Source organism: Cucurbita moschata, unplaced genomic scaffold (genome assembly GCF_002738365.1).
Source record: "Cucurbita moschata cultivar Rifu unplaced genomic scaffold, Cmos_1.0 Cmo_Scf00014, whole genome shotgun sequence".
Lineage (NCBI taxonomy): Eukaryota > Viridiplantae > Streptophyta > Magnoliopsida > Cucurbitales > Cucurbitaceae > Cucurbita > Cucurbita moschata.
In genome coordinates this window covers 975,627-991,911 of record NW_019268530.1, presented here as the reverse complement: position 1 = coordinate 991,911, position 16,285 = coordinate 975,627, and the positions used below count along the sequence as shown (strand labels likewise).

At 35.3% G+C, this 16,285-nt stretch overlaps 3 protein-coding genes across 4 annotated transcripts; 1 reads left to right on the top strand and 2 right to left on the bottom strand.

The window, feature by feature from the left end:
* The first annotated feature begins 384 nt into the window (after positions 1–384).
* LOC111452224 (FT-interacting protein 1-like) lies at positions 385–3,797 on the top strand. Of its 2 annotated transcripts, XM_023092828.1 has the most exons (2): positions 385–3,168; positions 3,270–3,354. In XM_023092828.1, the coding sequence occupies exons 1-2, from the start codon at positions 601–603 to the stop codon at positions 3,273–3,275; spliced, it is 2,574 nt and encodes an 857-aa protein (XP_022948596.1). In that variant the 5' UTR covers positions 385–600; the 3' UTR covers positions 3,276–3,354. The 2 variants fall into 2 exon arrangements, with proteins under 2 accessions (XP_022948596.1, XP_022948595.1); XM_023092827.1 differs by having other exon boundaries at positions 385–3,797.
* Positions 3,798–4,379: 582 nt separating this feature from the next.
* On the bottom strand, positions 4,380–6,267 carry LOC111452826 (60S ribosomal protein L6-2-like). Its single transcript, XM_023093730.1, has 4 exons — positions 5,933–6,267; positions 5,442–5,548; positions 4,775–4,956; positions 4,380–4,679 (listed from the first exon to the last, which is right to left on the bottom strand). Exons 1-4 carry the CDS (start codon positions 6,181–6,183, stop codon positions 4,524–4,526), a joined length of 696 nt encoding a protein of 231 aa, XP_022949498.1. The 5' UTR covers positions 6,184–6,267; the 3' UTR covers positions 4,380–4,523.
* Positions 6,268–6,596: 329 nt separating this feature from the next.
* On the bottom strand, positions 6,597–10,965 carry LOC111452776 (O-fucosyltransferase 20-like). Its single transcript, XM_023093658.1, has 6 exons — positions 10,055–10,965; positions 9,766–9,934; positions 8,558–8,647; positions 7,610–7,893; positions 7,265–7,523; positions 6,597–7,178 (listed from the first exon to the last, which is right to left on the bottom strand). Exons 1-6 carry the CDS (start codon positions 10,744–10,746, stop codon positions 6,942–6,944), a joined length of 1,731 nt encoding a protein of 576 aa, XP_022949426.1. The 5' UTR covers positions 10,747–10,965; the 3' UTR covers positions 6,597–6,941.
* Positions 10,966–16,285: the final 5,320 nt, after the last annotated feature.

The window sequence follows — 16,285 nt, the reverse complement described above, 5'->3', positions numbered from 1 at the left end:
TTAACCTCTTGTTATTACCCATAAACTTCTTAACTCACATTGCCTTTGCTGCCCTCCTTCCCAAGAAAGGGACATCTTGAGCAAGCTAAACTCACTTTGTTAAGTACTTTTTTCTATACACTATTTTACCTCTATATATATATAATGTTTATATATCGATCAATTTTTATATCAACTCCAGAATAAATTAATTGGTTAAGGGATAAGAGCGAATTGCTAGCGATGACTTGGTGAAGGGAATCTATGAGAGAAGGTTATCGAACCGAATTCCGATCAAATTGAGTGTGGATGGTCAAACAGAAGGCAATCAAACTTGAGAGAAATGGGCGTAGGTTTAATAGTGAACACCACTTTTCGATTCTCGATTCTCGATACTCAAAATAGTCTATGCCTTAATGCTCTTGGAAAAAGTTCTTGCTTTCCCTCCATCTTTGGGTCTTCACAAAGCTCACTCTCAGCTTCTTCATCAAACCATTCCTTTCTTTTTCATCATTTCTTCTGAAATGGAACTTCCTTGCTTCTGAATGGAGTTTTCAGATTGCTTGTGGTCAGTGATTACCTTATATTTTTTGCAGCAGTGGAAGAAGAAGCAGAAGGATTATGAAGCAGCAGCTAGTGGTGGAAGTAATAGATGCTCATGATCTTATGCCCAAAGATGGTGAAGGATCTGCAACTCCATTTGTTGAAGTCGATTTTCAAAACCATATAAGCCGAACGAAATCTGTTCCAAAGAACCTCGACCCCGTTTGGAATCAGAAACTCTCATTCGATTTCGACGAAACCCAAAGCCACCATTGCCAAGCCATTGACATCTCTGTTTACCATGAAAAGAGACTGACTGAAGGCAGAAGCTTTCTTGGAAGGGTCAGAATTCCTTGCTCAGACATTGCCAAGGAAGGTGAGGAAACTTATCAGATATATCAGTTAGAAACTAAGGGGTTTTTCTCGTCTGTCAAAGGTGAAATTGGCTTGAAAATCTACCTTTCACCACCAAAAAACTCTCCTATAAATCCTAAAAGATCCCCACTTGATCCTGCTTGTGATATTCAAGTAAAACCAAAGAACAATGTTTTAACAATCTCAGCATCTAAACATTCCAGCTCAAGTTTTTCTGTAGCTGAGTTTCCTATCAGAGGTCCAGCTAAAGAGCCAGAGATTGAAGAACCAATCGAGACACGAGGTGAGACGACACAGCTACATAAGCAGCAAACAATGCAGCGACCTCGAATATTAGTACAGAAACGACCACACGGCGCTTCATCTTCGATGAACAAAAGCATTCCATCTACAATGAACACAAGCAATTCACCAGCTAATATCAGCAACCAAGATAATGATGAGATCAGGGACACTAATCCTCAGCTTGGTGAGCAGTGGCCGGGTGGCAGATCATACAGTGGAAGAGGTTGGCTGAGAAGTGAGCGACACACGAGCACTTACGACCTTGTCGAGCAAATGTTCTATCTCTACGTTCGAGTTATGAAAGCAAGGGATCTTCCTCCAAGTTCCATCACTGGAAGCTGTGATCCTTATGTGGAAGTGAAGCTTGGGAACTATAAAGGAAGAACAAAGCATTTTGACAGGAAGCAAAATCCAGAATGGAATCAAGTCTTTGCATTCTCAAAAGAACGCATACAATCCTCTACACTAGAAGTTTTTGTCAAGGACAATGAAATGCTAGGAAGAGACGAGTACCTCGGTCGTGTAGTGTTCGACTTGAACGAGGTTCCAACACGGGTTCCCCCGGATAGCCCATTGGCACCTCAATGGTACCGATTGGAGGACCGGCGAGGAACGAGCCGGGTAAGAGGGGAAATCATGGTTGCAGTTTGGATGGGAACACAAGCTGATGAAGCCTTCCCAGAGGCATGGCATTCTGATGCAGCCTCAGTGTTTGGGGAAGGTGTTCATAATGTAAGATCAAAGGTTTATGTCTCTCCAAAACTATGGTATCTGAGGCTAACAGTGATTGAAGCTCAAGATGTAATCCCCACCGACAGAAACCATGTTCCTGATGTTTTTGTCAAAGCTCAAGTAGGAAACCAGATACTCAGAACAAAGAACAGTTCAACAAGCACAGCTAATCCATATTGGAATGAAGATTTGGTGTTTGTGGTAGCTGAGCCATTTGAAGAACAGTTGCTAATCACCATTGAGGACAGAGTGCACCCTTCAAAAGAAGATGTCTTGGGGCAGATCAGTCTGGCTCTCGACGCGTTCGACAAGCGGCTTGATCATAGGCCAGTTCATTCGCGTTGGTTTAACCTCGAGAAGTACAGTTTTGGAGTTCTAGAAGCTGATAGGCGAAAGGAACACAAATTTTCAAGCAGGGTTCACTTGAGAGCTTCTCTTGAAGGTGGATATCATGTACTAGATGAATCGACTTTATACATCAGTGATCAACGACCAACTGCTAAGCAGCTATGGAAACAACCAGTGGGAATATTGGAGGTTGGAATTTTAAGTGCTCAAGGATTACTTCCAATGAAGCTGAAGGATGGGAGAGGAAACACAGATGCTTATTGTATTGCTAAGTATGGTCAAAAATGGGTTCGAACCCGAACGATTCTCGACACGTGCAATCCCAAATGGAATGAGCAATACACATGGGAAGTCTATGATCCATGTACTGTAATTACCTTGGGAGTTTTTGACAATTGCCATTTGGGGGGTGGTGGTGACAAACATAATGGAAGCAACGGAGGAAGAGATTCGAGGATCGGAAAGGTTCGAATTCGAATATCGACACTTGAAGCTCATAAACTCTACACACATTCCTATCCACTTCTGATTCTGCACCCCAATGGAGTGAAGAAGATGGGAGAGCTCCAACTTTCAGTTCGGTTCACCGCCGTATCTTTGGCAAACATGATACATGTCTATGGAAGTCCATTGCTCCCTAAGATGCATTACCTTCAACCTTTCACAGTGAACCAAATAGAAAACTTAAGGTACCAAGCTATGAACATAGTAGCGACAAGGCTCAGTCGAGCTGAACCGCCTCTACGAAAAGAAGTTGTTGAATACATGTTAGATGTGGATTCACATGTTTGGAGCATGAGACGAAGCAAAGCCAACTTCTTTCGAATCATGTCATTACTTGCAGGAATGATATCAATAAGTCGATGGTTTCGTGAAGTTTGTAATTGGAGGAACCCCGTCACATCGGTGCTCGTGCACATTTTGTTCCTTATATTGATTTCGTACCCTGAACTAATACTTCCTACTGTTTTTCTATACATGTTCCTCATTGGCTTATGGAACTACAGGTTTAGGCCAAGGCACCCACCTCACATGGACACCAAGCTCTCTTGGGCTGAAGCAGTGAGTTCTGATGAGCTCGACGAAGAATTTGACACGTTTCCAACTTCCATGGCGAACAACTTGGTACGATTGAGATATGATAGGCTGAGAAGTGTTGCAGGGAGGGTTCAAACAGTTGTGGGAGACATAGCAACACAGGGAGAAAGAGTAGAATCTCTACTTAGCTGGAGGGATCCAAGAGCCACCAGCCTTTTCGTAGTGTTTTGTCTTTGTGTTGCTGTTGTGCTATATGCTACACCTTTCAGAGTGGTGGCTTTGGTTACAGGGTTGTATTATTTAAGGCATCCAAGATTTCGCAGCAAACTACCCTCGGTACCTAGCAATTTCTTCAAGAGATTGCCCCCTCAAACAGACAGCTTGCTATGAGTTACGATGGTCATGGTTTGGTCATGCCTATAATTTGCAATAAAATTATGGATTAAGCTTGTTTTGCTAAATGTATAATTTAATTCAACTCCCCAGTATTTTTCCAATTTTGCCTATTTTCTCTTTCAATTTAGATTAATATAAGAAACCATCGTTTCCTTTCTTTTATAGATGATATGAAACTACAAAGAATACAAAAGCTATGCTGAAGGAATTAAAAGGAAAGCGGAAAACAGTTCTGATAATAAGCTTCCTAAGTAGCTAATGCTTCAAATCCACCGCTACCAGATATTGTTCTCTTTAAGCTTTTCTTTTCGGACTAACCCCAAGGTTTTAAAAAATTATCTACTACACAATCCACCCCTCTCTCTCTCCAACCGATGTGAGATCTCACAATTCACCTCTCTTGAGGCTCAACGTCTTCACTAGCCCACCATCTGGTGAATGGCTCTAGTACCATTTGTAATAGCCCAAACATCCTGGGGCTCCCCTCTCCAACCGATGTGAGATCTCACAATTCACCCCTCTTGGGGCCCAACGTCTTCATTGGCACACAATACAGTGACTCGCTCGGATACCATTTATAATCCACCCCTCATGTACCATTAGAGTCAATCAAGCCATTTATCTTTTCAAATGATTCCTCTCGATTACTTTGTAGATTACTTTGTAAGTAAGCGTAAGTAAAGTGATGGGAATAAAAGAAATATTACATATCTTATCACTATCAGTCAAAATTCATTACGGGATATAATTTCAAATCTAGGATCCTCATAACAAAACACATAACAAGAAAATTGTAGTGACCAATTCCACAAGAAAACAGCAAATATCTAGAAAACAAGCTCATGAGGTTTCATGCCTGCCTTTAGAGAAAACCTCGCAGCTAAGTATGTCTTTAAATCTGAAACAGCCTCGATCGACTTGAGCAAAGCTGAGTCCACGGCCTTCTGATCATCCTTTTTGTCCTGTGGGAGCGAGCTTTTTTCCTACATGTAAAACAATGGTGACCAGAAATTAAGACAAGAAAGTGACAAAAATTGAAGTATTTGAAAAAACAATCATCATAAAAACAATTACGAACCTCCTTCTCTGCCTCAAAGAACTCTCCTTCTCCCTTCTTTTTCTTCATCTTAACTTCCTTGGAGAAATATTTGTCATCAAACTTCTCCACGTTGACTCCTGCAATGTCTACCTTGGTGGAGGTTGCAATCACATACGACTGATTCACACGCCTCAACGGAACACCATTGACCTTGAATGGTCCTAAAAAAGCAAACTTTACATTAAGAAAATCCCTTGTAGGTTCGAAAATTGCAAATTCAAAAATCAAAGACTTGGCCAATCGCTACTTTATGTGCACCCTTTCTCCCAAACATCTATCACTATCACTACAGTCTGCATCATCTAGACCAACCCCTCCCCAACCCACAACCGCCAAATGAAGCTTAGAAACTCTCTTTGTTTCAACACCAAATGAAGCTTAAAGGTCTAAGGTATGTAAAGAAAATTTGCACAACATACAGTCAGAATAGGAGGCATGAGACATTAAAGTGGCATGTAATTGCAGGGTATATTAGACAGAAATGGAGGCATACAACGTCCCAATACTTCTTACTTGTCAATAGGAAAAGTAATGCACACAACACATTTAAGATAGCGACATTACAGCACAACGACCACATGAACAGATAGCGATATTACAGCAAAATTACAAAGGAAGGCGATTAGAGAAAATTGCCAATACTCACCAGTGACTAAAAGCAACCCAGATGGAAGTTGCTTCAAGAACACAACTCTCTTTCCCTTGAACCTTCCAGCGAGAATGATAAGCACGGTTCCAGGAGTAATGCTAGACCTGCAAATGATATGAAATTGACAAACTATGTTATATGAAAACACCCGACGCACATTTCTTTGAACTGACCCAAATGTTTATTATTTGGAAAATGAGCAACATTACTTCACTACACGCAGTTCAGACTTCAACAAATTTCAAATCTGGAAACCTAAAAATGTAAAATCCCCCTTTTTTCATAGCTACAGCATGAACTCTATTCAGTCTAATAGAGAGTGACACTGCCCCATTCATTTTGTAATTTCATGTAATTAAAGCAATTGTTTCTTAGTTGATTCCAAATTCCTCAGTTTCCGAACCATAACAAACTCAAAATACACCAAACAATATACGTTCCAAGGCACTGCAATAAACATCAAAAGAAAGACATTGAGAGAGATAAACCTAAGTTTGGTGGGCTTAGCCTTGCGCTTGTTGACAAGTGGCTTCTTGACATCGTCAGCAGGGTAAAACTTCGGCGCCTTCTCTGCCGGAGCGTCGGCCTGAGGCTTGGCATCGTGGCGAGGGAAGACACCTCCATTTTTTGCCTTGATTGCCCAAAGACCACGCTTGTGGTACATCTTCGACCTCGAATATTTCCCAACCCCACGAATGAGATCAGGGTTCCTGCTAGCTCTCGCTGCCTTAGGAGCCATTGATGAATTCCTTCTCTGAGATCTCGTTATCGTCTCGTCTCCTCTCCTCTTCGCCGAAACCCTGAGATTTAAGAGATGTAGGCACATATATATTCAATATGGAGCCCTAAAGTGAAATTGGGCCTTTCATTGCCTTTATATTTTTGGGCTTTATTGTTGAGATGGATCCTGGTTTTATAACAATTTTATTTTATTTAGTCTTTATAATTAAATTATTTATTCTCATAAACAAAATTTAAACTTTTCAAATTCTAATTTTCTCAAAATTATATATAAAAAAAAAAAAATTAATTAAAATTTAGTAATCATAAATTTTAGTATGTAATAATTTTGATTTCGTATTTTTTAAATTTGTAATAATTTAATTTTTCTAACCGAAAAAACTGAAGAGAAACATTCTTAATATCATTACAGCAATGAATTATTTCATTAAAGAAAATTGGTGTTTACAGTAAAATATGTAATTACAAGAACTTATTCGTTAAAGAATCAAAGAATCATACAATGTTCAATTTATTTCTCTGATGATATATATATATATAGACATCTTTCTCACTCATTTTCATAGCCTTGGCTGTGTTCTTCAGCTTGCTGCTGCATTTGATGCTTCATCCACCCGACCAGACGATACCAAACTCATGGTTCTAAAGAGGGCTCGGCTTCAAGCATCGACTCGGGATGTCCGAGGCTTTGTCAACTCAAACTCTTGTTCTTCAAGGCTTTTTTCGCAATGTTGGCATCAATGAAGAGCTGTTGACTTATATGGTACGAGCATCAGAGCTGTTGTTGCACATGCATTCGGGAATAGGGTACTTAGTAACGTCTCGTCCCACTTTGCTGGTTCGACGTTCGGGCTGTCCGAGGGAGTCCTGATGCAACTCCTTGATGATCCTGTTAAACTCTGGTTCAGGTAGTGAGGAGTCCAGGAAAAGGGGAAGCATGTGTCTTTTGTTTGGTGTTATGTATTTCTTGTGCCCAGCATAAGCCCTGCGTCCCTGTAATCCAAACGAACAATCAACTTTGTCGTGATCGGACTCGAGAAGCAAAGGCATGGCATGGCAAACTGAATGAGAGTTTATACCTGAATGGCATGGCCCATGTTTCCTCCATGAGAAGGCATGAAAACATCGCTGCTCTCACATACAATATAGTCGATAGCTGCCATAATCGAAGCTTTTTTCGCAAACGGTTCGAGTTCACTCGGCAAAGCAAGATCTTCCTTGTTGAAGAAATTCGGGAACTCGCTTGTTAATGGCTGCAGGGCCTCTTTTCCTCCCAGGGGTTGCCCTCCAGCCCAGTATATTCTTGTATCCCTTGGAGCTCCAAGAGCTTTTAGTAACCTGCATAAGAGTTGCAATGTTTAGTCCAGCAGAGCCATAACTGGAAATGATTGGCAATGACAAGCATATGGTCAAGCAATCCTTACCTCATAACCTCATAGGCATTCAGGGGGCAAAGGCCTGCAAGTTTTCTATCATGGTAGCTCATGTTTGACCGAGCAGTTAAGAGTTCGGGTCGTTGTATTCGTTCGTTGTTTATCATCTCGTCATATTTGGGGCTCAAACCAGGTAAACAACCAGTTCTCACCCATACATCTTTCTCCATTCGCAAATGAAGCGCAAGGTACTGTCCTTTGCTTCGCATTCTCTCGGTGAGCTTGTTACCAAGTTCCACGATCGGTGGAGCGAACCTCAAAGCACGAAAAGCAACCTGAAGCAAAGAGGAAAAAGAACAACAATTTACACTGATATTCCCATAATGTCATCAGAATTAACTATGGGAAAAGGTGTGAGATCCCACATCGGTTGGAGATCGGTTGGAGAGGGAAACAAATCATTCTTTATAAGGGTGTGGAAACCTCTCCCTAGTAGACGTATTTTAAAAACCTTGAGCGGAACCCGAAAAGGGAAAGCCCAAAGAGAACAATATCTACTAGCGGTGGGCATAGACTGTTACAAATGGTATCAAAGCCAAACATTGGACAGTATGCCAGTGAGGACGTTAGGCCCTAAAGAGGGGTGGATTATGAGATCTCACATCGGTTGGAGAGGGGAACAAATCATTCTTTACGAGGGTGTGGAAACATCTCCCTAGTAGACACGTTTTAAAAACCTGCCCAAAAGGAAAGTCCACGCTCAAAGAAGACAATATCTGCTAGTAGTGGGCTTGGACTGTTACAAAAGGATTACTTATAAAGCCGCAGCAAAAGAACTCATATGTTTCGATCAAGATGTACTACTCGAATCGATGTATCGAATAAGCATTGAAAGCAGTGATCGATCATATAATCCATACACTTCGATCGAATCTAAGCAACAAACAACTAATCACGAGAGAACAAAGAGTTACAACAAGATGAAAAAACCTTTGATACCTTGCATCTAAGCTTTTGGAGATCAGAAGGAAGATCCTTAGAAAGCCTCGAGTCCAAGCCGCGCAACAGCAGCACCCCTTCTCTTCTAAGCTGCAAAATCCGAGACACGCTCCTTAATATCATCAAGCTAATAACCATAACATTTTCCAGTGGTAAAGATTAAAGAATAAGGCTTAGTGAAAAAACATAATAAGGACAGAAAAATGCCACAAAAGCTTTTAGTTGGTAATATGTTGCTGTTTGGTCAACCTTAGCAGACAGGGAATGTATGTGTGAACCTTAACAGACAGGGCTTACATTTATGGTTAACAGTATCTATGAGATCAACTAACCTAAAAGCTTAAGGATTTTAGTTAAATGGTTAACATCATAATTCCTCGACTTTATATTATTTGTTTATGTGTTAGCCTTTGTCAATCAAATTAAGACCCGAGCCCACAAGTAAAATGTGAGATTCTACATCGGTTGGAGAGGGGAACGAAACAATCTTTATAAGGGTGTTGAAACCTTTTCCTAACATACGCGTTTTAAGAACCTTGAGGAGAAGCCCGAAAGAGAAAGCTCAAAAGGCCAATATCTACTAGCGGTGGGCTTGGGCCGTTACAAATGATATCAGAACTAGACATCGGGTGATGTACCAGCGAGGAGGTTGAACCCCGAAGGGAGGTGGATACCAGGTGGTGTGCTAACGAGGACGCTGGGCCCCGAAAGGGTGAGGATTGGGAGGTCCCACATCGATTGGAGAAGGGGACGAGTGCCAACGAGGACGCTGGGCCCTAAAGGGAGGTGGATTGTGAGATCCCATTTTGTGTGAGGGTGTGGAAACCTCTCCCTAGGAGACACGTTTTAAAAACCTTGAAAGGAAATATGAAAGGGAAAGCCCAAAGAGAACAATATCTACTGGCGGTGAGCACTTAAACTAACAAAAGCAGTCTCGAAACTTCGAGACTGATATTCATGCATTATGGCGACGTAACGAAGGCTCTTCTACAAACATTAAAACGGAGTTAAAGTGGCATTCAAAACCAATCTTCAAAGATGCTTTGTAATGAGCTAGATTAAACTACATGGTAGGGACGTAATGAAAACTAGCAGAGCAGTAATCAACAGATTCCTTTCCTATCAATCAAGAAGCCTCGACACTTTTTTAGTAGTGAGCTTCAAACAAAAGCCATGGCAGCTAAAAGAACAGACACGACCATCCTTACCTTCCTAAGATACCGCGACCGAATCCAACTCGGTGAGACATGATGCGGAGGCGATTTTTGCTCGACTGGCCGAGTCATCAAATGCGTGGATGGCAGAGACGAAACAATATGAACATCATCTGCTAAAACATTCTTGAAATGCTCCAAATCAAATATATCAGAGAATTCACTGCAACAATCAAACATAACACAGAAAATCAAACTTAGCAACTGATAGTTAAGAAAACTTGGAATATATTTCAGTTCTTATGAATTAGAGACTTCATCAATATATGAATCGAGTTGATACCTTTCATCTCCCCAGATTACGTTCACTTGCAAGATAGGAACAACAAGAGCAGCTCCAAGAATTCTAGCAATCACAACAGCATCAACGATCTGATTTCTCTGTTGATTCATCCCACCAGAAACAACAACCATCAGATACTTACTCCGTTCACTAACGATTCCAGTGGTTGATTTTCTATAATCTTCGCTGAAATCTAAACACGGTTTGTACCCCAATCCATCCGGTTGCTTCCAGAACTCCACCTCCTCACTTCCCTCTTCAAAACCCTCATTCGATTTCAAAACCCCATTTGAAATCGGCTTAAGAGATTGAACAGAATCGTTCATAATCACATCCTCAACAACATTTTCCTTTTCTCTATCGATTACACCCGATTTCAAAACCCCATTAGAAACTAAACTTTGCGATTGCAATAGCGATTGCGAGGAGAAACATGGGTATGACACGATTAAAGGGTTGAGATTAAAATTAAGTTTCAACATACCCAAAAGGCCGAATAAGAAAATAGCGAGAAGCCATAGCTTCTTCGAGTTTCTGTAAGTGGAAAGACTGAGATATTTGTTGTACGTTTTAGAAGATTTCTTAGGCGAATCGAGAAGGGATTGAAGAGAAGAAGTAGATAAAGAGTTTATAATTTGAGATGGGACGGAAATGTAACATTGCTTCTTGGAATTACTGTTCTTCTTCGCCATTGACGAACCAGAGAACAAATTCTGAAGCTCCAACAAAAACCCACTTCCTTATCCTTTCTCAGATTATAAATCTCATCAGAGAGAGAAAGAACTGTTACAGTAGAGAGAGAGAGAGAGATGGGCGGCGCCGCCGCGGGAAGCGGAGAGAATTTTTCCGATTATAATTACGCGTTGCTGACCAAAAGCAGCCGTATTAGAACGAGAGATTTTCAAGGTGAGCTTCTTTGAACGGAAGCTCAAGCGTATTTATATTGCCCTTCTTCTAATTATTATTGGTTTAATCATAACTATAGCTCATTAAATTAAAAAAATACAAATAATGTCCATTTGTAGGTGAAACTACTACTATGCCCTCACACTTTTTTTTTTAATAATAAAATTTAGTATTTTCCTTTATAAATAATTATTACAAGTTAATAAAATTAAAAAAAAAAATCATATGAATTAAATTAAATATTGAAAATTGTAATTTAACCGGTCGATTAATAGAAAACTAATTATATTTTTGACATGTGTAATTTCTAAAATGACAGTAGGACTATATTATATAGTAAATATGTCACGTCAATATTTTTAAAATAATGTTGGCTTTAAAAAAATATAATATGATTTATAATGTAACATTTTTTTTTTCTATTCAAATTGAAACATGACGTGGATCTTTAATTGTTATTATATGTTTATAAATTTGGTTACTTTATATTTAAAATATTTAACTTTTAAAAGTTTAGTTTTAATTTTTTAACTTTCAATGGACAGTTCACCATATTCAAAGATTCGTAACTAAAAATAATATTAATAACTAAAAATAATTAAATTAAGATTAATTTTGCTTATATGAACAAAAGTGTGATTGATACATTTTATATCTTTTTTTATTATAAAAGTAAAATGCCAAAATTCACTTCCACTAAGTCAACCGAGGTTAAAGTGTGAATTTGTAGTTTATAATTTTAAATGCTTTAATTTTATTATTTTATTTTGATAAATCTTTAAAAAAATAATTTGTATTAAAACCATATGAACTAAATTTCAAGGGTAAAATTGTAATTTATCAGTTGTCATTTATGGGTTATCGACGAACCTATGTTCAAATTAATCATAGTAGTTCGATCATAAAAATTTATATAATTGTAGTTTTATAAAATAAAGTCAAAGGCACAATAAAGCTCGTGACTCTATTATTTAAAAGCCACATTATTATAGAAATATGTGTAATAATATTTCAAAAATTTTAATACAACTATATGTCTATCACATTGCCGTGATTTTAAATTAAAAGAATTTAGTCTCTCCATTTTATGACAAAAATTAATTAAATAATTTATTTGAATAATATGATTTCATATATTAAAACTATGATATATCACAAATAATAATTATAAGAACCCACTTATACTTATTGTAATATATATATAGATAGATATAGATATATTAACCGATAAAACAATAAAAAGGGAGCAATATAATTATAAACAAAATTTAAAAAAAAAAAAAAAGAAAAGAAAATCGAAGACATGAAACTTTGTGGGGAAAATGAAATGTCCAACTCCTCGAGATGGTTGCGTGTCGTGTTGCGTCTTTCGCCAGCTGTCACTTATTTTTTAAAAAAATATTTTTTGTTTATGTTTACAAAAAATAAACAAATAATAAAGAAAAAGATAAAGGCATGTGATTATGCTGCCGCCATTCCCAGACAGGCTGTTATTTCACTGTCCTAATATGCCATTCTCATCCAATCAAAAAAAAACTCCTCTTCAATTATTTTTCGTTCTCTGCCAGCTGGCATCCACTTCCTTACCACGCTGGCATTCCCTGCCACGTCGGGTTTCTTCTTATTCTCGTGGACCCATTTCCATCAGGTTTCTCGTACGAGGTACACCTCAGCAACACCCATTTTCCAGAGAGTTTTCATCTTTTTTTTTTTTAAATAGCTTATTTTCCCTCCAAAATTATCCCTCATATTTAAAAAAAAAAAGGGGTTAAACTCAATAATAATAATAATAAATAAATAATATATATATAGAGTTTTGAAATATATATATATATATATATGTTTTTTTGTGACATTTAGAACATACAAGGATGGGACAAAAATATTTCAAAATAGGGAACTTTTTGTAATTGCACACGAACAAGAGTTTGAATTATCTTAAAAAAAACAAATAAATCGATACTAAACGATACTTTCCCCTCGCCCACCAAATTTGATATTTAAATGTGTGACAAACGTTTATAAATTAAATATAATTTTAATTTAAAAAAAAAATTAACAAGAAATAAGCATTCAAATACCAACATCATAATTAAAAACATTAATACGACAAATATTATAACAAAAATATTGTTTACTATATGATGAAGAGTGATTACGACAACTGAACAATAAGATGTACTTTTTAAGTTACACAATGTCATTTAGTACACACCGTTACAAATTTTAATTAGCTAATTAATAATTATAATGACCGTCTTAATTAATTAATTGATTATGGTTGGGAAGTCAATTAAGCAAAATAGAAGATAATAGAGTCAAAATTGTGGAAGAAATAGGGGAAATAATTGAAAGAGATGTGGATTATTGATAGTTTCGGACCCAATCTTGAGGGGTTCCTTCACTCTATAAGGCTCCAGCTGTGTTTTGCCAAACTCCAAAACTTGTGATTTGTTTGCTTATTCCCTTGTATTATTCCATTTTTTTTTTCAAAATTACTTTTAAAAAAAGTTACATGTTTTAATAATGTAAAATTTTTTGGAGTAGGTTGAAAATTGAAATGAAATTTATCCCTATATTCTTATTCTTATTCTTATTTTATTGTAAAAATATTTGAGAGAATAATATGCACTTTTTTAAAGGGTAAATATTTAAGACTTCTTTAAAATAAATAAATAAATAAATAAACAATTATATATATATTAAAGAGAAATTTCCAATAAAATTTAAAATAATAATTTATTTTGAAGTAATTTTTAAACATTTTAAAAATAATATATATTTTTAGTTAGTGGGAAATTCATTTGATTGGTGACTAAGTCCAAAACCATACAATTTGATTACTGTGAAAGAGACGCCTCTATTTGAATGCCACGTGGATGCATTTGTGGACTTCATTGCTTCCTTCCTCCACTCATATTTTATATTTTCTCCATTTAAAAAAATATATAAAATTTAAATTAATTGCCACGTAAATAAACAAATATAAGTGTTTTTTTTTTGTTTATTTTAGGGAATTTTTTATTTTTCTCTCTCTAAATGTATCATGGACATTCGTGACATCATCTTTCATTAAACTTAAATCATGCCTTGTTTTTTTCTTTAATTAAATTATAATGTGAGCTTCCCCTACCTTTAATTGCATTTTAATTAATAATTGCGAGTTAGGGTCAAAATGAAATTAAATAATATATGCCACTTCTCAATAACAATCACGCCGAGGAAATAAAAATATATTAAGGTATACTTGTCATTAGCATGATGCAAAAATAATTATTTGGACTATTTTTTTAATATTCAATTTCTCGCCGAACGTATGGTTGAATTAAAATGACTTAAGGAGTTGGTTTATTAAAGAAATATTAATTTATTTTGCCGGTCACAAAAATATACTTCATAATGAAACGGCCATTTTTAAATGTCTACTTTTATTGTCAAATATTATTAATCAATTAGGTATTTTTTTTATGAAATTACATTAAAAATTAATAAAAACGTTATTTACCAGATGAAATGAGCTGATGTGACATTACGGGATGGTTGACATTAAAAACATTTTTAAACTTTTTAAATACAATATTAATTTTTAAAGCTCCATTTCATTTTTTTTTTTTGTCCAATCTAATATTAGCTTGAAAATTTAAAAATAAATTAAATAGTTATTACGGGTTTAAATAATTTAAATTTTTTTTCATAGTTATTTTTTTTTCTAAGAATATCGTACTTTATAAATATAGGTCCTCCATATTTTAACGAGCTAGACACGGGGTCCTCTATTATTTCATCTATATTATTGGCAAACATAGATCGATAATTCAGTGTCTTATTAGCCATTTTTTCAATTAACATACACTATTTTTTAATTACATGAGAAACAGAAATCAAAATTCATTACATTAAAAACAAAACATTTTTCCAGATTTTAATGAAAAAGGTTGTCTTGTTTTATTACTTGTGTCGTGACAACATTGGTTTGATTAAACTTATTCAATTAATTACTTTACCCTAAAAACAAATTAAAGTGGGAATCCAAAGGAGTTTTTTCAGGGAAATTTTGGAATTTGGATATTGGGAGATAAAATATTTTTTCACTATTAAAAATGGGAGATAATTATTGTAACTTATACCTTCTTGTTCCATTGTTTATTTTTTAAATTGTATTATATATATTTTTTTAAAAATAAATCAAATACGACAAGGTCAAATTTTCGATAAGTTACCCAAAATAAAATTATACTAAATTTTTATATCTCGAGCGAAGTGGAATTGCCTCGTTCCTTGTCTACGAGTTATATGGTCATCGTCGGTCTCTAATTACTTGAATTTATGGATAAATTATAATTTTGATTTATATTATCTACGTTTGAAACACGTCAACCACATTATTTTAACTTTATAAAATGATATCTTCGTTGTGACATTAACTCTATTTAAAGTAAATTAAGTGTACCAATTATGTTGAAAATAAGAATATAAATGCATGTGTGAGATTTTGCAAATCAAAACCATTTTCATTACTATGGACATGACTTGCAAACTAAGCAAATCCTTTGTAATTATCTCTATAAAAAAAAAAATATATAGTTAGGAATATAAAAATTAATGTCATGATATTTATTTCCATAATTTGAAGTTATGTTAAAAAAATGTGTTAAAAGATTCTGATTTTCTCCTCATCATAATCAAATAAAAAGATTATATAATTTTTAAAACAAATTGAAAATTTAAAAAATTAAATAATATTTTTTAATGTCTTCTCTCTCACAAGGAACAAAATATATTATTCTAAAAAATGAAGCATCCATACTATGATTAAATATATAAATCAAGATTAATCATGTGATTGTATTTTGTTTTCAACCATATATTAATGTTAATATATATATATATATATAATATATAGTTTGTGGTTATTAATAATTTTAATTTTTGAATACTTGGCTTATAGTTTGGTTAATTAAATGCTTTGGCTTTTAATTTGCCGTCCATTTCGTCATCATATATTTGATAGTTAGCTACTTTAAATTATATTAAAAAGAAATTAGAAAATTTACAAAGTTGAGTGATGAAATTAAATTGATGTGACATTATTAATAACATAACTACAAACATTTTCAAACTTATTAATTTCATTTAAAAATAATTGAACCTAAAATAAATTGGGTTTTTTTTTTTTAATTTTATAATTTGAAAAATAATTAAATAACTAAAGTGTGAAACCAATGATGGAACCTTGATTCTCTTTCTATTATTATTCTTATTATTATTTTAATTTTGATCCTTAAATTTAATAATGGCTAGATTTTATTAAAATAAAATTAGAAT